The sequence below is a fragment of the Salvelinus fontinalis genome, chromosome 12 (assembly GCF_029448725.1).
Source record: "Salvelinus fontinalis isolate EN_2023a chromosome 12, ASM2944872v1, whole genome shotgun sequence".
NCBI classification, from domain to species: Eukaryota; Metazoa; Chordata; class Actinopteri; order Salmoniformes; family Salmonidae; genus Salvelinus; species Salvelinus fontinalis.
The window spans coordinates 44,809,048-44,832,956 of record NC_074676.1 but is presented as its reverse complement, the minus strand read 5'-3'; the positions used below and the strand labels follow the sequence as shown (position 1 = coordinate 44,832,956).

Below are 23,909 nucleotides of genomic sequence, written 5' to 3'. Positions count from 1 at the left end.
TACTGTACTGTACTGGCTCTGATACTAATACCCTGTTCTCACTACTGTACTGTGCTGGCTCTGATACTAATACCTTGTTCTCAACTAGGCTGCATGCTTCACCACGCCAGTACATTACAGCTCTTCGTGGTCTGGCTCATGGCAGTAGTGTGAAAAGGGTATTACTGTACACAGAGTTAGGTCAACTTCATGTTTAAAGGGTGCCATGTTGGCACCAAAAGTTCCAAGAGACTTTGCAAATAAAATTATCATTATGGAACGAAGACAGTCCAAAGAGCTATGGACACTGGGTAAACCAGGCAAACGGACAGGCAGCTAGTGTGTGCAGTGTGTACATTCGTATTATGTAATACAAAGCATGGTGGACAATGGGATCTGTCTGAAATCGATCTTGTCAACTCTGTCCTCACAAACCACAGCTCTGGTTTGTTGGAGTTCGATGTCTCTATTTTCTCTTCTGCCTTCTCTCACTCTCTATAGCTCTCTCTCTCTCTCTCTCTCTCTCTCTCTCTCTCTATAGCTCTCTCTCTCTCTCTCTCTCTCTCTATATCTCTCTCTCTCTCTCTCTCTCTAGCTCTCTCTCTCTCTCTCTCTATAGCTCTCTCTCTCTCTCTCTCTATAGCTCTCTCTCTCTCTCTCTATAGCTCTCTCTCTCTCTCTCTAGCTCTCTCTCTCTATAGCTCTCTCTCTCTATAGCTCTCTCTCTCTATAGCTCTCTCTCTCTATAGCTCTCTCTCTATATAGCTCTCTCTCTCTATAGCTCTCTCTCTCTATAGCTCTCTCTCTCTATAGCTCTCTCTCTCTATAGCTCTCTCTCTCTATAGCTCTCTCTCTCTATAGCTCTCTCTCTCTATAGCTCTCTCTCTCTATAGCTCTCAATTCAATTCAATTCAATTGACTTTATTGACATGGCAAGTTCGTTATTACTTACATTGTCAAAGTATACATTTCGAAAAATAAAAATCAAATATATATGTGTATATATACAAAATATATATATATTTATATATAAATAAATGGTGGGACCAACAGCAATAATAACAGTAGTAGTGGACATGGGATTACCATTAACAACAACTACAACAACAATATTAATCAGAACAACAATAAATTAAAGCAACAGTAGTAGACCAGTGTCAATATGACTTGAGAAGACATAAGACCTGGTATGAAAGACAAAACAAAACTAAGCTAAATGGGAAATATTATCAACATTACTTTGCATTTTTCACTGGCTGTACCTCAGGTTGTGGCAGGAGGACACATATTTGGCTGCCAAAACTGCACATTTTGGCTTTTCACCCAATAAATATTTTATTTTTTCTTCATCTTTTATAGTTTCAAATTCTTTGTATTGAGTTATAATTTTGGGAAAGAAATATGCTCTTAGGTCTGAGTATTTGTCACAGTGTAGTAGGAAATGCACCTCTGTCTCTACCTCTCCTCTGGAGCAGAGTGAGCACAGCCTGTCCTCTCTGGGCAGCCAGGTTTGTCTGTGACGACCGCTCTCTCTCTCTATAGCTCTCTCTGTTTCTCTCTTTCTTTCTCTCTCTCTCTTTATGTACCGTTCTTTTTCTCTTCTCTCTCTCTCATTTTCCCCCTTTTATTTTTCACTGGAAGCTCTTATATGGGTTTGTATTCCTGAGCAGAATGGATGGACACATGGTGTCTGTCTCCTAGGCTGAGCAGAATGGATGGACACAAAGTGTCTGTCTCCTAGGCTGAGCAGAATGGATAGACACAAAGTGTCTGTCTCCTAGGCTGAGCAGAATGGATGGACACAAAGTGTCTGTCTCCTAGGCTGAGCAGAATGGATAGACACAAAGTGTCTGTCTCCTAGGCTGAGCAGAATGGATGGACACAAAGTGTCTGTCTCCTAGGCTGAGCAGAATGGATAGACACAAAGTGTCTGTCTCCTAGGCTGAGCAGAATGGATGGACACAAAGTGTCTGTCTCCTAGGCTGAGCAGAATGGATAGACACAAAGTGTCTGTCTCCTAGGCTGAGCAGAATGGATAGACACAAAGTGTCTGTCTCCTAGGCTGAGCAGAATGGATGGACACAAAGTGTCTGTCTCCTAGGCTGAGCAGAATGGATGGACACAAAGTGTCTGTCTCCTAGGCTGAGCAGAATGGATAGACACAAAGTGTCTGTCTCCTAGGCTGAGCAGAATGGATGGACACATGGTGTGTGTTGTCTCCTAGGCTGAGCAGAATGGATGGACACATGGTGTGTGTTGTCTCCTAGGCTGAGCAGAATGGATGGACACAAAGTGTCTGTCTCTTAGGCTGTGAATAGAGGGTGTTGGCCACGTGTATTATTGCCAATGTATTGAGAAACTGGCGGGAAACAAACAGCTCTCCATTCACTATGGCCCAGTTTTCTGTATAAACGGACTCTTTAGGCATGGCTTGTAGTAGAGCAGTACCCGTGGCCACAGGGGAGGAAAGGGGAGTTTGGGGTTGAGTTCATTAGGGCTGGCACGGTAGTTGTATAACCGTGTAACCAATGATTAAATGGATGAAGACCCGTGAATAAAAACAAAATAAACGTCATATCTATTCTAATACATTAATTTAATTTCATAAAAAATATATTTTTTATCAAATGTATTGGTCAGAGAGGTTATTACAGGTGCAGTGAAATGCTTGTATTTCTGGCTTTATTTTAACGTAAATACTGTCAACAATTGTTAGTCTACCGGGTCGTTCTACCCACGGCTGCAGGAAGTAGGGGGTGCTGAGGGTGCTGCAGCAACCCTTGAAAAATAGGAATCCAAAAAAATTATTATAAAGTGTTGTGTTTTGCAAAAAAAACCTGGACACTGCTGGCGGATCTTGAATCAGATCCTGAATAAGTCACTTTGGAGGGAATTTGGTTCAGGACTGCGGGCCATGCAAAACAGAACTTACTGACTGAGTATAGCAGGTTCTACTGTATCTATCTGTATCTATCATGGTAACCACAATCTATCATGGTGACCACAATCTATCGCGGTGGCCACAATCTATCGCGGTGACCACAATCTATCGCGGTGACCACAATCTATCGCGGTGACCACAATCTATCGCGGTGACCACAATCTATCGCGGTGACCACAATCTATCGCGGTGACCACAATCTATCGCGGTGACCACAATCTATCATGTACTGCAGGTGTCCGTGAGAACGGTAGTGTAGCTCATATTACAAGGTGATGATAGCCTCATAACACACGTAACGTTTTCATATTTTCATCTCTAATGAATCGTGAGAGATTATACAGTAGCCAAAGCATTGACAAACAGCCGTTCGGCTGGTAAATACCGTCCTCACGGACACCTGCAGTACAGAGCTGAGAATAGGTTTGGAATTTGGCCGCCGGGCCATCCAGAGCTGGTTATGTGATGACCCAGTTTTCTGTGGGCTCAGCACACCCTAGTCGCCAGTACAGTGCAGTTCCCATCATGCTGAGAGAGATTCAACATGCTGCGTTGCAGTATGATGATGTAATGATCCCATTCGCTGTGACCATGATTCACTTTTTATTTCTTTTTCCCTTTATTTAACTAGGCAAGTCAGTTAAGAACAAATTCTTATTTACAATGTCGGCCTACCAGGGAACAGTGGGTTAGCTGCCTTGTTCAGGGGCAGAACGACAGATTTTTACCTTGTCAGCTCGGAGATTCGAACTTGCAACCTTTTGGTTACTGGCCCAACGCTCTAACCACTGGGCTACCTGCCTCCCCCCTCTAACCACTAGGCTACCTGCCTCCCCCCTCTAACCACTAGGCTACCTGCCTCCCCCCTCTAACCACTAGGCTACCTGCCGCCCCATGGAGTCATTTGAGAGGTTGAAGGGACATACAAAGTGTGTGTATAAACGGCATGCAATACTGTTGGCTGTTTTGTTTTTATTCCCCCCCCCCCCCCCCCCTCAACATACACTAACATATCTCTGGGTACACAGGGACGTGAAAGTCTTTTTTTTTATTATTAGAAGCCTTGGTACTAAATCACGTCAACCTCCTCACTTTGAGTCATACGTTATATTTAATGAATTTACTGCTGATCTAAATTGCCATCTGCAGACTGAAAATGAAAAAAGGAGTAAGACGTTTTGCTTCGTCTAACGTTAACAAGCTTAATCACAATTGTGCTGCTATCTATTGAGGGTACATAATACGTTTGCTCTGTGGAAGTAGGTTGCAGTGTCACAGTTTTTACAAGCTACGGTCTTGCTTTTAACCTGTTGGCTTATAAGAGGGCTGTGTTTCTCGGTCTTTCTATCAGTCACACAGGTCTGTAGTCTAATCCCCCTTTTTGGCTACAGTGATTTTAATGGCATCACAGCTCGTGGTATCCTGTGTGCGGGCGCCCATCGAGGGGGCGGGTTTTTACCAGTGTGGTCCCTGCTAAACAGATTATCCCTCCATTTTTAGCGTCAACTTTGTTTGCATTCAGTAACCAATGAGCTCTCTTCATAGACATGGACTGACACGCTGAAATCTGCACATCTGGCAACCCGCCACAGAACATTGAGTGACAGGGAAATCTGGCAACGGAGTCGAGGTATTGTCAGGCGACATGGTTGTGGTGTAGGAGATCAGTAGGAAACCAAGGGCCAGAAGAGACTGGCTGTTTGACTGGAGAGTGTGTTAGGAGAGATATCACTTCACAATCTAATGGGAGGGCCCCCGCAACAGACCTGGAGGAGGTAGGCTGGTTACTGTAGCTGAACAGACCTGGAGGAGGTAGGCTGGTTACTGTAGCTGGAGAGACCTGGAGGAGGTAGGCTGGTTACTGTAGCTGAACAGACCTGGAGGAGGTAGGCTGGTTACTGTAGCTGGAGAGACCTGGAGGAGGTTGGCTGGTTACTGTAGCTGGAGAGACCTGGATGAACAGACCTGGAGGAGGTAGGCTGGTTACTGTAGCTGAACAGACCTGGAGGGGGTAGGCTGGTTACTGTAGCTGAACAGACCTGGAGGAGGTAGACTGGTTACTGTAGCTGGAGAGACCTGGAGGAGGTAGACTGGTTACTGTAGCTGGAGAGACCTGGAGTTGGTAGGCTGGTTACTGCAGCTAACCGCAATATAAATTATAGCCTGGTCCCAGATCAGTTTGTGTTGTCTTGCAAACTGATGTAACAATGACCATAGGGATTGGCAAGACAGCACAAACAGATCTGCGACCAGGCTACAGAAATAGTGCAGCAGGCCAGAAGAAACTACATGCAGTTGAGAAATGTTTGATATTGTTTGTTATACTGTATGTTATAGGATTAGAGATTGCTATGTTCTGTTCAGAAATAGCAATGTACTTTGAATGATTGAACTTGGTTGACAATATATTAATAATCATTGTGATAGTTTTTACTGTAGTTAAGTTGTTACTGTATACAGAGTTTGTCATTAGATAATTGTGTTTGTCGGTGTTCTGGCCGAATGGTTGTTTGTCAATGCTTTGGCTACTGAATAATCTCTCACGATTCATTAGAGATTAAAATTTTAAACGTTACGTGTGTTATGAGGCTATTATCACCTTGTAATATGAGCAAAGTGATTCTGATGCTCTGGTTTTGCGTCACTGGTTATTTGGGTTGAAGAGATTATTGGCTAATGTAAAAACAGGATGTGCTATGCTCTTAGAATTAATTTATGGATACATGCTATGACCAAAACCTGCTCACGGTTTCCATTCAAAATAGTACTACTTGTATTTGTATTTATTATGCCTAACCTTAACCTAATTCTCCTAACCTACAACGTTAATTCTCCAAACCTGCATCATCCTAAACTGCTACGAAAACGTCGTAGCTGTATTGAAGTGGCGTGTTTTTAGGGAATCTCCTCTAACCCTGGCAATTTGACTGGTAAACTCAGGGCTACACTCGCAATGGCTGCCTGGTATTGTGATGCAATAATGTCCATTGTAATGTAGAATGTTCATTCAAATGAGTCTAACTGGTGTGTTTCATGCAATTGAATGTATTTTTTTGTAATGTCAGTTGAGTTGAATCAACAAATCACAGCACGTATTTTAGCACATATTTTACTTCCTGCTTTGCGCCTGTGGGTAAACTCGCAATGGCCGCCAATCCACCCATCATGCCATCATTGGGGACGCCTATTCTATTAATTCAATTTCAATTCCAGAACATGCAGTCAGGAGTGGAGGAGAGAAGAAAATGTACGTCATTTAAAAAAAGGGTTTTACGGTGACCGCTGTCATTTGGCTGGCCAATTACCATCATTCAAAATTCCATTATGTCACAGCCCTAGATATGTGGTTATTTATCTACCGTAGTTGAATGCACCGACTGTAAGTTGCTCTGGATAAGTCTGCTAAATGACCAAAATGTAAATGTTTTATGTAAAAAAAATAATAATAATTGCAAAGCACAATGGGTATTGTTATTGTCCTTGTTTCAGGGGTGGAGCTCATTAGAATAATACCCAGCATGCTTTGCAAGAGTTAATTTTTACATTTAAATAATTTACCAGACACTTATCACACTATAGTGCCATCAGCCTTCTGATACCAAGGCAGGGTGAAAGGGGGCCAAACAAAAATTGAACTGCTTTTAAAAAATGGTATAGAGAAGTATTTTGTATTTTACACTCACAAAAAATATATATATTACAGGTCTATCTACATTGGATTGTAGTTTAGGCCAGTGAAATGCAAACAACAAAATACTAAAAAGTCATTGAAATACAAATTTCAAATACATGTAACAGAAATGCCCGTCTCTGGATACACACACACACTCACACTCACACTCACACTCACACTCACACTCACACTCACACTCACACTCACACTCACACTCACACTCACACACTCACACACACACACACACATACACTCACACATACACTCACACACACACACACATGCATACTCACACAATCCTTTTGCGCTGATTGAGGGAATGTTCCCATTGTCTGAAGCTGTGTTGCTGAGCTGATGAACACTGCGGATACTCAAGGTCATATCTGAACAGTCAACACGTTCTTGTGCCAGCCTCCTTGGGAAACCCCGGGTCATGTTCATTGGGGCACACTGTAGCAAAATGTTTTGCAATGGAAAATGGAAATGAGTGTCTCTTATTGGACAAGTGCAGGTAGTCCCTCCCTGTTGCAGTGTGTTTTCTTCCATTTGGTGGTTAATGAACATGACTCTGGGCTATGTGTCGCTGGGCGAGGATGGTAACAAAGGAATTGTAATAATAACACACCATGATTGGTCATCTAGCTCTCTGTGTACAAGTCCTATATTTCATTTCTAGGATTGGTTGATTTTCCCATCTCTGTGTACCAGGCCTATATTCCATTTCTAGGATTGGTTGATTTTCCCATCTCTGTGTACCAGGCCTATATTCCATTTCTAGGATTGGTTGATTTTCCCATCTCTGTAACGGGCCTATATTCCATTTCTAGGATTGGTTGATTTTCCCCATCTCTGTGTAACGGGCCTATATTCCATTTCTAGGATTGGTTGATTTTCCCATCTCTGTGTACCAGGCCTATATTCAATTTCTAGGATTGGTTGATTTTCCCCTCTGTGTACCGGGCCTATATTAAATTTCTAGGATTGGTTGATTTTCCCATCTCTGTGTACCGGGCCTATATTCAATTTCTAGGATTTGTTGATTTTCCCATCTCTGTGTAACGGGCCTATATTCCATTTCTAGGATTGGTTGATTTTCCCCATCTCTGTGTACCAGGCCTATATTAAATTTCTAGGATTGGTTGATTTTCCCATCTCTGTGTACCAGGCCTATATTCCATTTCTAGGATTGGTTGATTTTCCCCTCTGTGTACCATGGGAAAGGAAACAATGTCTTTCCGCTCTGTGTACAGGTGGTCTGGACATGCACATCCACAGACGGTCCTATTAATTTGGTTCTGTGCCCATCGGGAGAATAGCAGAAACTAGGCTAGTCCATATTTTTTCTTATTTCACTCAGAGGCACATTTGAGTACGATTAGTACCACATGCCATTATCTAAATGACAGATGAAGTTAACACGATCACTCTTGTACAGTAAAGGAAAATAACGTGACCCTTGGGGGTATATGAAGAAAATAAAAAGCACCTCTGCTGTTTTCAGTGTGATTGATTTAGGGGGGAAATACTGTATAAATGAGATGAGAGAAGTAACTGAGGGAGCTCACATTCTTACCTTTTAACAGATTGGTGGATTGACTTGGGTCTAGAATAAAGTTTTTTTTGTTAAGAGAATTTGTACTAACTGACCGTACTTCATTAAGTATTAATGATGTGCACTGACAGATAAGAAAAAAAGTTTGAAGTTAACAGAGACATCTTGTGGAAGCACAGGTACACTACATTTGACAGTTGTGAACTGTCGTGCTTTTCTCAAAGAGTTCATGTTGCAGGATTCGTTTGCCAGGTGTTGTGCACTGTTGATGTTTGCAGACAGTCCGCTTTCTATTTACTACTGCCTTAACCCCATATCCTGTCTGTGTTTTGGTCTTTTCCAGAATAACTACCTTGTGTTCCTGGCCGAGCTGTTCTGTTGGTTTGAAGAGGTGAAGCCCTCCTTTGTACAACCAAGAGTTCTGGATACTGAAGGTAAGACGGGGGAAATCGTGTTTCGTACTTCAGATCTGTTTTGGGGGTTTTTGGCAAACCTTCAGACATCCCAGTGAAATCATTCTTGCTCTATGGATTGGTTTTAATGAGAGTTATGGTGTTTGTGTTTTCAGAGCCAGTCCTCACATTGTTGAGGAACATTCCCTCAGTTCCCATCTCCAATGTCACCAAGAAGAGCTTCATGGAGAGACCGCCCAGCCCAGAACCACCCAGGTACTATTTGTTATTCATTCATGGTCCAATGTGGCTCAGTTGGTACAGCATGTTTGATTCCCACTGGGGGCACCCATAAGAAAAGGTATGCACGCACTGCACTCTTCCCATAGGAGAACCATTTCAATAACCCTGTTTGGTTTCAGGTAGAACCCTATTGGTTCCAGGTAGAACCCTATTGGTTCCAGGTAGAACCCTATTGGTTCCAGGTAGAACCCTATTGGTTCCAGGTAGAACCCTATTGGTTCCAGGTAGAACCCTTTTGAATTCCACATCACTAAGGATCTATCATGGTCCAAACACAGCAAGACAGTTGTTAAGAGGGCACGACGACACCTATTGAAATAAAACAACATGTTATTGGTCACACATTTATCAGATGTTATTGCGGATGTAGCTCTACCAGTGCAGTAACCCTCAGGAGGCTGAAGATATTTTGACCTCAGATCCTCAAAAGGTTCTACAGTTGCACCATCGACTGGTTTCATCAGCACTTGGTATGGCATCTGCTCGACATCTGACCGCAAGGTGCTACAGAGGGTAGTGTGTAGGGCCCAGTAGAGCACTGGGGCCGACCTCTATACCCGGTGGTGTCAGAGGAATACCCTAAAAATTGTCAAAAACTCCAGCCACCCAAGTCATAGACTGTTCTCTCTGCTACCGCACGGCAAGCGGTACCGGAGCGCCACGTCTGGGACCAAAAGGCTCCTGATCTGCTTCTACCGCCAAGCCGTAAGACTGCTGAACAGTTAATTAAATGGCTACCCGGACTATTTGCACTGACTCTCTTGCACAGGCTCGATGTACACTCACTACACTCACTAGACTCTAACCACACACGCACACATACTACACTGACACTCCAACACACACACACGCGCGTACATTCACATTCCTTCACACTCTTTACATACACTGCTGCTAGTCACTGTTAATTATCTATGCATAGTCACTTTACCTCTACCTACATGTACATATGACCTCAATTACCTCGACTAACTCATACCCCTGCACATTGACCCGGTTCCGGTACTCCTTGTATATAGCCTCGTTATTGTTATTTTATTGTTTTACTATTTTTCCTTTAGTTTAGCAAATGTTTCTTACTTTTTAAAATGTTGCATTGTTGGTTCATCTGTTGTATTCGGCGCATGTGACGAATACAACTTTATTTGATGTAGAACCCTTTCCACAGAGGGTTCTACATGGAACCTAAAATAGTTCTACCTGGAACCAAAAAGGGTTCTCCTATGGGGACAGCCAAAGAGCCCTTTTGGAACCCTTTTTTCTAAGAGTGTACTGTAAGTCCCTTTGGATAAAAGTGTCTGCTAAATGGAAAATACAGTATATTTAGTTCATTCGGAAAGCATTCAGACCCCTTGACTTTTCCCACATTTTGTTACGTTACAGCCTTATTCTAAAATATATATTTTTTTAATCCTCAGCAATCTACAGACAATAATGACAAAACAAAAACAGGTTTTTAGAACAGACACCTTATTTATGTAAGTATTCAGACCCTTTGCTATGAGACTCGAAATTGAGCTCAGGTGCATCCTGTTTCCATTGATCATCCTTGAGATGTTTCTACAACTTGATTGGAGTCCACTTGTGGTACATTCAATTCATTGGACATGAATTGGAAAGGCACACACCTGTCTATATAAGATCCCACAGTTGACAGTGCATGTCAGAGCAAAAACCAAGCTATGAGGTCGAAGGAATTGTCCGTAGAGCTCCGAGACAGGATTGTGTTGAGGCACAGATCTGGGGAAGGGTACCAAAACATTTCTGCAGCAGTGAAGGTCCCTAAGAACACAGTGATCTCCATCATTCTTAAATGAAAGAAGTTTGGAGCCACCAAGACTGTTCCTAGAGCTGGCTGCCGGCCAAACTGAGCAATCGATGGAGAATGGTCTTGGTCAGGGAGGTGACCAAGAACCCGATGGTCACTCTGACAAAGCTTCAGAGTTCCTCTGTGGAGATGGGAGAACCTTCCAGAAGGACAACCATCTCTGCAGCACTCCACCAATCAGGCCTTTATGGTAGAGTGGCCAGACGGAAGCCACTCTTAGTAAAAGGCACAAGACAGCCCACTTGGAGTTTTCCAAAAGGCACCTAAAGGACTCCCAGACAATGAGAAACAAGATTCTCTGGTCTGATGAAACCAATAATTGAATGCCAAGGGTCGCGTCTGGAGGAAACCTGGCACCATCCCTACGGTGAAGCATTGTGGTGGCATCACCATGCTGTGGGGATGTTTTTCAGTGGCAGGGACTGGGAGACTAGTCAGGATCGAGGCAAAGATTAATGGAGCAAAGTACAGAGATATCCTTACCTGCTCAGGACCTCAGACTGGGGCAGACCTGTTCACCTTCCAACAGGTCAAAAACCCTTAGCACACAGCCAAGACAACGCAGGAGTGGCTTTGGGACAAGTCTCTGAATGTCCTTGAGTGGCCCAGCCAGAGCCCGGATTTGAACCCGATCGAACATCTCTGGAGAAACCTGAAAATAGCTGTGCAGCAAAGCTCCCCATCCAACTATTTGCGCACATTGGGACTATCATTAATTTTTTTTAAACAGGACAATGACCCAAAACACACCTCCAGGCTGTGTAAGGGCTATTTGACCAAGAAGGAGAGCAATGGAGTGTTGCATGACCTGGCCTCAACAATCACCTGACCTCAACCCAATTGAGATGGTTTGGGATGAGTTGGACCGCAGAGTTAAGGAAAAGCAGCCAACAAGTGCTCAGCATATGTGGGAACTCCTTCAAGACTGTTGGAAAAGCATTCCTCATGAAGCTGGTTGAGAGAATGCCAAGAGTGCAAAGCTGTCATCAAGGCAAAGGGTGGCTTCTTTGAAGAATCTCAAATATAAAATATATTTTGATAAACACTTTTTTGGTTACTACATGATTTCATATGTGTAATTTTGATCGTTTTGATGTCTTCACTAGTATTCTACAATGTGGAAAAGGTGTCCAATCTTTTGACTGGTACTGTATGTAAACGCAACATGCAGGAATTTCAACAATTTCACTGAGTTACAGTTCACATAAGGAAATCAGTCAATTTATATAAATAAATTAGGCCCTAATCTATGGGCAGGGTCGCAGCCATGGGTGGGCCTTAGAGAGCATAGGCCCACCCACTTGGGAGCCAGGCCCACCCACTGGGGAGCCAGACCCAGCCAATCAGAATGAGTTTTTCCCCACAAAAAGGTACAGACAGAAGTACTCCTCAGTTTCATCAGCAGTCCAGGTGGCTGGTCTCAGAGGATCCCGCAGGTGAATAACACGGATGTGGAGGTCCTAGGTTGGCGTGGTTACGCATGGTCTGCGACTGTGAAGCTGGTTGGACTTACTGCCAAATTCTCTAAAACGACATTGGAGTCGGCTTATGGTAGAGAAATGAACATTCAATTCTCTGGCAACAGCTTTGGTGGACATTCCTGCAGTCAGCATTCCAATTGCACACTCCCTCAACTTGAAACATCTGTAGCATTGTGTTGTGTGACAAAACTGCACATTTTTAGTGGCCTTTTACTGTCCCCAGCACAAGGTGGACCTGTGTAATGATCATGCTGTTTAATCAGCTTCTTGATATGCCAGACCTGTCAGGTGGATGGATTATCTTGGCAAAGGAGAGATGCTCACTAACAAAGATATAAACAAATGTGTGCACAAAATTTGAGAGAAATACGTTTTTTGTGCATATGGAACATTTCTGGGATCTTTTATTTCACCTCATGAAATGTGGGACCAACACTTTACATGTTGTGTTTGATAATTGAGAAGTCTGGTCTCTCTCGCCAGACCCAAGGTGCCCTGCATGCTCCACTGTGAGAGACCAGTCAGTATGAAGAAAACATTTTACAATAATGACCTAACGACTACAATAGAACAGCAGTAGCACACATTCTATTACTTAGGTGAGGTCAGTTCAGTACAGTACAATACAGCTCAGTTCAGTACAGTTTAGTTCAGCTCAGTACATTTTAGTTCAGCTCAGTTCAGTACAATACAGCTCAGCTCAGTACAGTTTAGTTCAACACAGTTTAGCTCAGCTCAGTACATTTTAGTTCAGCTCAGTTCAGTACAATACAGCTCAGCTCAGTACAGTTTAGCTCAGCTCAGTACAGTACAGTTTAGTTCAACACAGTTTAGCTCAGCTCAGTACAGTACAGTTTAGTTCAACACAGTTTAGTTCAGTTCAGTACAGTTTAGCTCAGCTCAGTACAGTTTAGTTCAGCTCAGTTCAGTTTAGTTCAGTACAGTTTAGTTCAACACAGTTTAGTTCAGCTCAGTTCAGTACAATACAGTACGCCCTAGCTCTTCTGACCTGGATTATTTTGATGTGGTTATCTGTTTTAAAAGCTACAGCAACTACAGAGGATATTGGATAGAGGTTATACAAATTTATCTGGAATGGTATTCAGTGTTGGACATACATGATATATTGCTCAAGCTATGGGGCCAAAGCTTTAAAAAAAAAGCTTTCATTTAAGTTTTCATGATTGTAAATCTAATTTTCTAAATGTCTCTCTCTCTAGTCTGCCTCTCCGGCCTCAACCTAGGAACTCAGGTAACAAGATCACTTCAAACGTTTGGCTTTCAACATTAATAAACATTTGAATTTGAATGGAGTCCCTTATATCTGATATGAGATGTTTATTTTGTTCATTCTCATCATCCAGGTGAAATGAAGAGATCCACCTCAATGTCCTTTGTGGATGGCTGCGTAGGAACCTGGCCCAAGGAGAAAAGGTGAGTGTCATGGACTATGTGAATAAATTGACATTATTACTTGGTATATGAGTAGCATATTTCTGATGTGAAATGGTACCCCTGTTATGCTTAAATTACACTGGTTAGTTGTGTCTTAGTTTTTGGGCTGTAGGATTATTAAAAGCACTACACACACCACAGTGGATGGATGGATGGACTGTTTGTTTTTACCAGGTCCGGGCCTTACGGGGTATCCTACGACATTCCCTTCGACAAAGAGGACACCCAGACGTCTACTCCCCCCGGCCATGGCATGACTCGCTCTACCAGCACAGAGGGCTTCAAGGTCCACCAAATGTCCCGGGGCATGAAGAGGAACCTGTCCTTCCAGCCCATCAATGGGCAGGGCGTGGGCATTGAGGAGGAGGGCTGCCCGGACAGCCTAGCAGGCCCCGATCTGCCAAGACAGCCTGGCAGACCTCAACCCAATGGCTCATCAGCCCTGGTTGGGCATGGAAAAGGCGCAGCCATCCCCAGCATGGAGGAGGCCCTCCAGATCATCCACAACACCGGGAGGAAGCCCCCACAATGCCCCCTGACGGAGGGTATCAGCCATGGCTTTTTCCTGCACAGTCAAAACCGGGGCAGAGGTGTAGTCGGCCTGGACCCTAAGGCCCAACAGGAGAACATGTACCTCGACTCACTGAACACCACAGAGGTGGACACAGACATCCACTTGAGGACAGAGGACATCGCCGAGATGCTGGACGAGGACTCTTCGCTGGGGGAAGCTACTAGCATGGAGCTAGACATGGACACACACAGTCCCTGCCCCAGCAGCTCAAGCTATGGCAAATCTCCCTCCACTAGCTCCGGCATCAAGATGACCAGCTTCGCAGAGCAGAAGTTCCGGAAGCTCAGCAACCCCGAATCAGGGAGAAGAAGAAGCAGCAGCAGTGGGGGCGGCAGCTCCCTCAAGACCACCCCCGAGGGCTCGGAACTGGGCCTCCCCCTCTCCGTCTCCTGGGCACCCACTCCAGAGCACAGCCCTGTTCATCAACAGAGCATGCCCCTTACCCAAGCCCCTCCCACTGGGCCAGCGCAGGCTGCTCCGCCTAGTGACCCGGCTCAGGCCATGGCAACAGAGATGGTTCAGCTGCGCATGCGCCTGGAGGAGAAGCGAAAAACCATTGAGGCGCAGAAGAAGAAGGTGGAGGCAGCGTTTACGCTTCACCGCCAGAGGATGGACCACTCCTCTTTCCTGGACGTGGTCAAGAGGAAGGCCGATGGTGCCTCAGTAGGAGGAGGAGAGGAGGAAAGGGGGAAGATGACTGCAGAGAAGGAGAGGAAAACTGAGAGGAGCAAAGCGGACACGCCTGACGGGGCCGAGCAGGGGCAGGCGCCCTTCGGGATCTGCTGGCTGAAATCCCCAGGAAGAAGCACGGGAGAAGAGGGAGGTCAAGGTCCCAGTGAGGTGGATCTAGCGAACTACACACGCTCCATGGAGAAGCTCAACCACTCACTGGGCTTCCTGCAGATGGAGATGCAGCGCCTGTCCCAGCAGCAGGAGGCCATCATGGCCATGAGGGAACAACGGCAACAACAGGCCTGGGTCATTCCCCCTCCCGAGACCCAGCCCTCACCCCAGAAATATGCTCGCGCCTCTGTCCGCTCCTCCGACTCTCCCTCCACGGCAGACTCGCCCCGCTCCGCCCACCACTCGCCCACCAGCATCAAGAGGAAGTCGGCCTCCTTCCACTCACGGAACCCCCGCACTCCGCGCCCCATCGAGCTTAAGCTGGCCCCCTATAACCGCTGCCTGACGGCGCCCCAGTCTGTGGACAGCCTCCCCCGCCTGCGCCGTTTCTCCCCATGTCAGGCCATGGCCTTCACCTACATGGGGGACAAACCCACCGGTGAAACCCCTGAGACCGGAGACAGGGACACTGAGCATGTGCTAACCCCAGAGAGAGAGGCTGTTAGTGCATCGTCACCCTCCTCCCCAGCCAAAAACAACCAGAGAACACAACCAGGGACACTAGAGATTTCCAAGAAGGATGATGTGGAGGAGAAGGAAATGGAGCACAAGTACAAAATGGAGGAGATTAAACCCATAATAGAGTCGACCGTATCTGAAGTGCTGGCCCAGCCAGTGAAAGAGTCCTTTACGGTCACTCCCACAGAGACCCCCTTTATCTCAGACATGTTTGGCCAGGCCAGAAGCAATCTGATTGAGGTGCCTCTGTACGTGTTCAAGCCCCTGGAGGGAAAGGGGATGGAGGAGAGTGAAGACATGCAGGGGACCTATGGCGATGACGAGAAAATGTCCTGTGGCTTTTTCTTTAAGGTAGGAAGTTATAAGATACACTATGGAAGTTTAGTTGCTAATAGTTGTGAGATACAGGAGGTTGATGGCACCTTTATTGGGGAGGATGAGCTCGTGGTAATGGCTGGAGCGGAATAAATGGAATGGTATCAAATACATGGTTTCCATGTGTGCTCTTTTCCACCCATTACTGGTCATTTCTATATTTCTGTCCATTTAAAGAACCCCTTTTGGCTCAAGAGTGTCCCCAGAGGCAAATGTTCTGTATAGCCTTTTTAATACAGTTGCTATTTCAACTGTATTCACTCACTGTACAGTTGGAATGGCTTTAATGTTGGGGAATATTTTCCCTCTGAATAATCTCCAAAACAATAGCCATTACATCAGTGTGTAAATGACAGATTTTGGACATTTGGCTGCCAAAAAATTACTATTTTCCTAAGTAATTGAAAAAAACCTGTGTCCCAGTTCTATGACAAAGCAATATGCTTTGGTTCTGTTGGTAATCATCTTTGTTTTTTGGAAAGGAAACACTTTTGGAAAGGAAACACATGAGGAATGGCTCTTTAAATAGGTCGGGCTGAGGACAACATGGTTCTTCCTATTGTGAGGACGCTAAACTAGCCAGTCGTCTGTGGCTTCATCTAGGTCAGGGAACTGGAGCTTGTGAATTATTCAAATGCAGCTGCTGAGAAGTGGCTTGGCAGAGATGTTGAGCTAGGTGTAGGATAGTAGTTGTGATGAGGTCACATTGAAATCAAATTATCCGTTTTTTTTGCACATGGTATTGGATCTTGAGTGTGCTATAGTAAGAAATATTGGTCAGTACAGGGATGCTATTAGAGAGAGCACCGTTCACAGTTTAGTTGTACAATTGCTTTAAAACACTCAACAAGAGACCATTGCTCAGACTCTTAGACTAATAACCATGCTCAATCAAATCAAATTGTATTTGTCATATGTGCCGAATACAGTGAAATGCTTACTTACAAGCCCTTAACCAACAATACAGTGTTAAGAAAATACCCCCCCCCCCCCACACACAAAAAAAGTAAGAGATAAGAATAACAAATAATTAAAGAGCAGCAGATCAATTAAAAGTCTCCATTGACAGTGCTAGCATGTTCAGGGGAGTCTCCACTTAAAGGGATTTTCAGTCCAGAGGAATAGGTACTGTATAATCTTGGTCAGTGAAACTGCTCCTTTTAAATGTACCAGGGGGGAAAAAAACAACAGCTCACATTAGCCAGGGAATTCCTGGACCACGTTCAGTAGCCAAACTGTGTCCTACGTAGCAGATAGAAATTCCATGAATAGAGCCAATGTGATTCCTTATTCTACATGTTATGTTTGTTCTTACATACAAGTTTTCTGAATGCAACCCTGTAGTTAGTTCCTGGCTGTAGCTGACTGTGTGTCTCTGTCCCCAGGGTGATGGGAACGGGGAAGACAACATGGCTCAGAAGAGGGCTGCTCTCCTGGAGAAGAGATTGAAGAGGGACAAGGAAACGCAGCAGAAGAAGCTGCAGCAAGAGGCGGAGCTAGAGCGGAAGAAGGAGGAGTCACGGTACATACTACGTATTCCCTTCCACCACACACACGTGCTCTCATACATATATGCAAACACACATCCAGACACTCCCACTTGATTGTAGAGTGAACTTAAACAAAACAAAAAAGTTGTTTTAAAAGCCTGTCACACATTGTATCATGCCTTTTAAATGTTAATTATTCAAATTGTATTTGTCAAAGTACATCAAATGGTGATGTAATGGATTGAAGTACATTTACTACTAATGGTTTGGTATCATACTAGGAACAATTACATCCCATAGTTTAGGTATGATTACGTCCCGGTCATAGCTTTAGCTGTTCTTCATCTAGTATAATCTACTGTCTTCTATTGACGCTCATAAATGACCATTCCTCTTCCTCTCAGAGTGAAAGCGGAGGAAGAGCACGTGAGGAAGGAAGATGAGAAAACTCGCCGGGAGTTCATCAAGCAGGAGTACCTGAGGAGGAAGCAGCTCAAGCTCACGGAGGACATGGACACGGTGATAAAGCAGCAGCAGCGGCTGTCCGGCGCCAAGCATAGGAGAGCCCGGCCCAGGTCCACCCACCGGGACAGCATGGACTCCTCCAGAACCCCGGCCAGGGCAGCAGGTAACCGTGGAGACGACCTCTCTCAAGAGTCAGGACTCAATGGTGGTGTTGTTGGTGTGGTGATTGTGCCTGAGCATGCCACCACAGCTAGCTTTGTGCCAACTGTGATAAAACACTGTTTCTCTACAGCTCAGTGCCTCCTGTGATAAAACACTGTTTTTCTGCAGATCAGCATGGCTTCTTATTGCAGACTAGAGAGTGTTCTAGTTGTAGTAGAGATCTGCATACCAACTACTAACCTTTTGCATTGCTTCCTTGTGAAAGCATCTTATTTTAAATGCAGTAGTTAACCCTGGCGGATTTCTTAACTGCTTTGCCAAACCAATTTGACTCATTTGATCTTGTAATGTGTTGCATGAATCGATCTCTGGTAGTCTGGCAAAGACACTTCATTATGCTATGTGTGACTTTGGGTGGGTTCCTAGGCAACCAATGTCCGTTTTTTAACTATGAAAGTGAACTCAAAATCAAATTCTTGTCAAATTGAATGAGCCATACAGGAGGTGTGTTTGTGCACATCAGATGATGCTGCAGATAGCCTTGACAAGGTGGGCACAAAGTGTGACGGACGGCATCGTGTTGTGATCGTGGTGTAACTGTGTGGTCCAGTCTTTGGCCAAACTTGTGTTTCACATCTAGGTTCACGACCTCGTGTTTTTTCAGTGCCCAGCTTGTCTCTGGCCTCTCTCAACCTGGGAGACAGCTTGTCTCTGGCCTCTTTCAACCTGCAGGACAGCGACACTGTGCAATCTGAGAAGAGAACCCCAAGGTAAGACTCCTTTCTGTTTACAGTATAGGAAAACTATGCATATGTAGAGCTACTTGAATTTCATCTTAACATTTCTTCTACACTAAGTGGTGAATCCTAACTTCCACTTTGAATTTGAATTTTCACGTAGCCATGCAGTCAATAGGAGACTAAGTGCAAATTTGACTTAAATGGAAATTAGGATTCATCCTAAAATTACACTATTGACACTGTTTCATTGAACTTGAGTATCACTTCTGACCTGCTTTGTTAACCCCTTTCTCCAGCCAACAGCTTTTAACCTAGCTAACGCGTTCTATATTCTCTGCACTCTTCTTTTCCTACATACCCCCTCTTTCTTACATACCCCCTCTTTCTTACATACCCTCTTTCTTACATACCCTCTTTCTTACATACCCCCTCTTTCTTACATACCCTCTCTTTCATACATACCCCCTCTTTCTTACTTACCCACCCCCTCTTTCTTACCCACCCCCTCTTTCTTACCCACCCTCTCTTTTTTACCTACCCACCCTCTCTTTCTTACGTACTCTCTCTTTGATCTCCTAATGTTCTGAAACTGTCAGAAGTGCCAGCTTACACTCTGGCAGTCTGTGCTTCTTACTGAGCTCTCCTAAACTGAGAAGGAGAAGGTTAGTTCCTGTGTAGTAGTTTAACCCTGAAGCCACCTCACTCTCCCAGCTTCTGTACACGTGTAGCTCAGTTGGTAGAGCATATGGCGCTTGTAATGCCAGGGTTGTGGGTTCGATTCCCACGGGGGACCAGTATGACTCACTACTGTAAGTGGCTCTGGATAAGAGTGTCTGCTAAATGACTAAAATGTAAATGTGAGAATGAGAGTTCTTATGGCAAGTCTTAACCCTGGACTTGGTATTGGCCCAGTGTCTTATGTTCATTAGGGCACGCAAAGGAACACGTTTGCAACGTTTTCATCCGTTTGGTGCCTAATGAACATGATCCATGTGATGCCTCATGGTCCCACCAAAACCCTTCACTGTGACCTTGTCAGATCTCACCATCAACCCCTGCTTTAATGCTTTTTACCCTCTCTACACAAAACAGGAAATATTCCTGCCTATATTCCACTTGCTGCATTCACTGACAGACTGTCACCTCTTCCCCGTGCTAAGTCTATCTCAATAAGATGCGCTGGTTGAGATGTAGGTGTTTTGTAGTAACTCTCCCCATAGAGGACTTGATTTCATCACATTGCTTCACAGTTGTTTGAAGTCTAAGAAAACGGAGCCGACGTACATTTTGTGAGGCTGAATTTTCGGAACGCGACTCAAACGGACCTCCGGCGGCTCCGTTTACGTCGACTGTGTAGAGCTCTTTAGAAAGCTTGTACTTGATATACAAAGCACATCCCTGTTATCACATTTTTAAGGTAGACACTGTTTGTACTTTGCACACAAATAGCCTGTACTGAAGTCCTTGAAGAGGCTATACTCTACATGAGGTAAAAACGCTTTACCCGTGGAGAGAGGTGACCTAAGTGTGTGTGTGTGTGTGTGTGTCAGGCCTGATTCTGCAGATGGTTTTCTGTCCCCTTGTCGATCTGGAAGCCGGAATGAGGAGGACGATTGGGAGAATGGCTCCACTGCCTCATCTGTGAAATCAAACACAGAGTACACCGGTGGGTGGTCACCTCATCACCGCTAAGACACATTCATTAGCTGTATTATAATTGATCTTGATTGGCTTTGTGAAGTTCTGAATACTGCGGGACACTTCATGCTGTTTAGACATCTGATTTTGTGTCCGATTCATCATTCCAAATTGCTATCATATTTTCATATTTAAAATTAGAGTACCACTAACAGCTTGAGTTATGTTTTTGTCACTCTGCACTAGGGTAGCAACATTCTGGTAACTTTTCCAGAAATCTAGGTTGGAGGATTCCCAGATTTTCTGCTTATTCTCTCCCGATTCCAGGAATCTTCCAACCGGAATTTCTAAGAAACCAGTGAATTTTGGGAAAGTTACTGGAATTTTTGCAACCCCACTCTCTGCACATTGGGTTGAGTAACATGTTGAATCTAATGTGCATATATGCCATGATTGTTCTGCATTAATGATTGTTTTAGACTTATTAAGACAAGTAAAACAGAGTGAAATCAACTCAGCAAAATTTCAGTCTGAAAGGATCAAGATGAGGATGATGATGATAGCGTAGAAGGCCCTTGGTCTCGAGATTCCATGATGAGGGATGTTAAGATGACGCCTATAAATGATTTACTGACAAACTGCTGGCACAACCTCCGAGGCCCTTGGTAGAGTGGTTGCTATGACGATTGATCATCTTTTTCCCCTTGGTGTGCACAGGGCCCAAACTGTACAAGGAGCCGAGTGCCAAATCGAACAAGCATATCATCCAGAACGCGCTAGCCCACTGCTGCCTGGCGGGCAAGGTCAACGAAGGTCAGAAGAACAAGATTGTGGAGGTAATCTGGTCATTCTATTTCTACAGTGTTGGGCATCTTAATGTACAGCTCATCAAAACAATAAAGTCACTTCTCCAGATGAATGCTTTTCATTTGATCATGGTGATATTTACATGACTTTATGTTGCGTTGGATAAAAGTCTGCTAAATGGCAAATTATAATAGATTATTTACTAAGAATATGCAGATTAGTGTTCATATTTTTGACAACTGACATTTTTACCTCAGAAGTCACTGCATTTTTTTTTTTTTAAAGCATCAAGAGCTGGTCACAATGAAAGTCATCATGACACGTCTGTTGTCTTGTATGATGATGATCATTTATTTGCTTCGCTTCTGCAGGAAATGGAGAAATCAGAAGCCAACAACTTCCTGGTGTTGTTCAGGGACGGGGGTTGCCAGTTCCGCTCCCTGTACGTATACAGCCCCGAAACGGACGAGGCCACCAAGTTGATCGGCATCGGGCCCAAGAGTATTATGAGCAAGATGATCGAGGGCCTCTTCAAGTACAACTCGGACAGGAAGCAGTTCAGCCAGATTCCCGCCAAGACCATGTCGGCGAGTGTGGATGCCATCACGATCCACGGCCACCTATGGCAAACCAGGAAACCAGCCACCCCTAAGAAAGTGTTACCTGCCAAGCCCTAATGGAACTTACCGTACACTCCCAGCCTCCCCCGCCATTTCCCTTCAAATGGAACAGTCCACATTCAATTTGCACTTCACTGTACATATCCATGAGGATTCAGCACCTGCAATGCCAGTTAGATGAACACATACTTCTTGTACTTTTTCCCCCCTCTCTCTCGCTCTTTTTTCATTCCTGTCCATTTACCTTTTCAAATTCCAAACTGGACACGGGGACTCAGTTAAAGATATGCACAACTGGAATGTAAAACACTATTTAATATGTGTAAATGAATGTCACTGATCTGTTTTAGTGTAAGAGGTTGTCTGATTTCGAGTCATTTTATTACAGCACGCGTGTGTATGGGGGGGGTTGCCCAAAGAGAGACAAAAAGGAGAAGGTATGAATGTTATACAATGTTTTATTTGGGACACTGAAGCACTGAATGTTACTCATCTGTTCAAATGTGTGGCCTTACGCTTGTTTTGTTTTTTTGTTTTGTATGTCAGTGCAATAAGCTGACAGTAAAACTATACCTTCGAGACTTTTCTATGCTAAGGTGAGAACGCTTTTTTCTTCATGTTTTCAGGTTCAAATGCAACATGTCTTCATAAGCTATACACGAGATTGAGGGCCAAAAAAAAGAAGTGTAAAATACCTTACAGCAAGCATACAGCTAGTGTTATCCACACAATAAGTCCGATATATAGTATTCCTCAACTACGCCAAGTGTATTTATATTTATATATATTTTTTTTAGCTTATTCCTCCTCTTAAAGTGTTAAACCAGACTAAACTTCCTTGATGCTGTGGGCTCAGAACAGGTTTGTGAACCAAAAATAAACTCAAATCTATGTTATCTCCTTTCAATTGTCACCAAATGGACCAGATTTGGTGAAATATCAGATACGTCTGTCTGTAATGATTTGGACCATTTGAAAATGCTAATACGTTTAGATTTAGTATTACAATTGTGGCCATAAATCCATTATATAGAACATTGTTTTAAAGGATTGCGATTTAGATTTTGTACTTTAAAAATGGAATGGCTGATAAACAGTAGTTATTGTTAATTCTGTTTCAGTTGATTAGTAGACCTCAAACGTTTTCAGAATCCTCTCCTTTTATAAATTCTCAATGTCAAATGACTTATCACATCAGGCTACGATGACATTAGGATACTGCTTGACACCAGGCTAGTTACATTAGGATACTGCTTGACACCAGGCTACGGTGACATTAGGATACTGCTTGACACCAGGCTAGTTACATTAGGATACTGCTTGACACCAGGCTACGGTGACATTAGGATACTGCTTGACACCAGGCTACGGTGACATTAGGATACTGCTTGACACCAGGCTACGGTGACATTAGGATACTGCTTGACACCAGGCTAGTTACATTAGGATACTGCTAGTAAGATGATAAAGTACTTTTGATAAAGTACTTTTTTAGAGACCCGTGAAGGCAGAATGTGACCGACTTTGTTAGTACATACGGGTAGAGTCTTCAACACTTTCCTTTTGTCTTAAAACTACTCGAAAGGAGCCTCCTCGAGCAACAACTTATGAAGGTTGGGGATGAGGATATCTGACGACAAATACTATACACACACATTGGTGTTTGGTTTTTTCGCAGGGATATATTTAAGGAATTACCAAAAGACAAGTTGTATATGTCTCTGGAAATGTAAAGATTATTATCACGTTATTATGAAGTTCCAGGAATTTTGTAGAAAGGGATATTACAGTGGGACCACTGTCACAGTTGTTGTATTTGGCTGTTTAAGGTCAAGATTAATGGCTATTTGTTTAAATCGGTATAAGTGGACATTGCACAGGGCTGCCGTAAGTTCCTTCCTCCTGACAAAGAACTGCTTCCATTTTGTTTATCAGACGCTGTGCTGTCATACAACCTACTGCCGAACATTGTAGGTTGGGTTTGTTTCTCTTTTGCATTGAATAAAATGAAGCATGTCCTCAAGTGTTCCTTCCTCAATTGTCATGTACAATAGTCTCCCTGGATAATCAGG

The 23,909-nt window shown here is 44.0% G+C and overlaps 1 protein-coding gene across 1 annotated transcript in view; it reads left to right on the top strand.

The window, feature by feature from the left end:
* Positions 1-23,860, top strand: part of LOC129867486 (calmodulin-regulated spectrin-associated protein 2-like) — a 97,400-nt gene extending 73,540 nt beyond the window's left edge. The window contains exons 7-17 of the mRNA XM_055940926.1: positions 8,489-8,579; positions 8,714-8,813; positions 13,370-13,401; positions 13,514-13,583; positions 13,779-15,891; positions 17,301-17,437; positions 17,810-18,033; positions 18,697-18,802; positions 20,323-20,438; positions 21,128-21,246; positions 21,589-23,860. Of these exons, the coding sequence (XP_055796901.1) occupies positions 8,489-8,579; positions 8,714-8,813; positions 13,370-13,401; positions 13,514-13,583; positions 13,779-15,891; positions 17,301-17,437; positions 17,810-18,033; positions 18,697-18,802; positions 20,323-20,438; positions 21,128-21,246; positions 21,589-21,894 (3,414 nt within the window). The 3' untranslated portion in view covers positions 21,895-23,860. The remainder of the gene's footprint in view (positions 1-8,488; positions 8,580-8,713; positions 8,814-13,369; positions 13,402-13,513; positions 13,584-13,778; positions 15,892-17,300; positions 17,438-17,809; positions 18,034-18,696; positions 18,803-20,322; positions 20,439-21,127; positions 21,247-21,588) is intronic.
* The last annotated feature ends 49 nt before the right edge of the window (positions 23,861-23,909 follow it).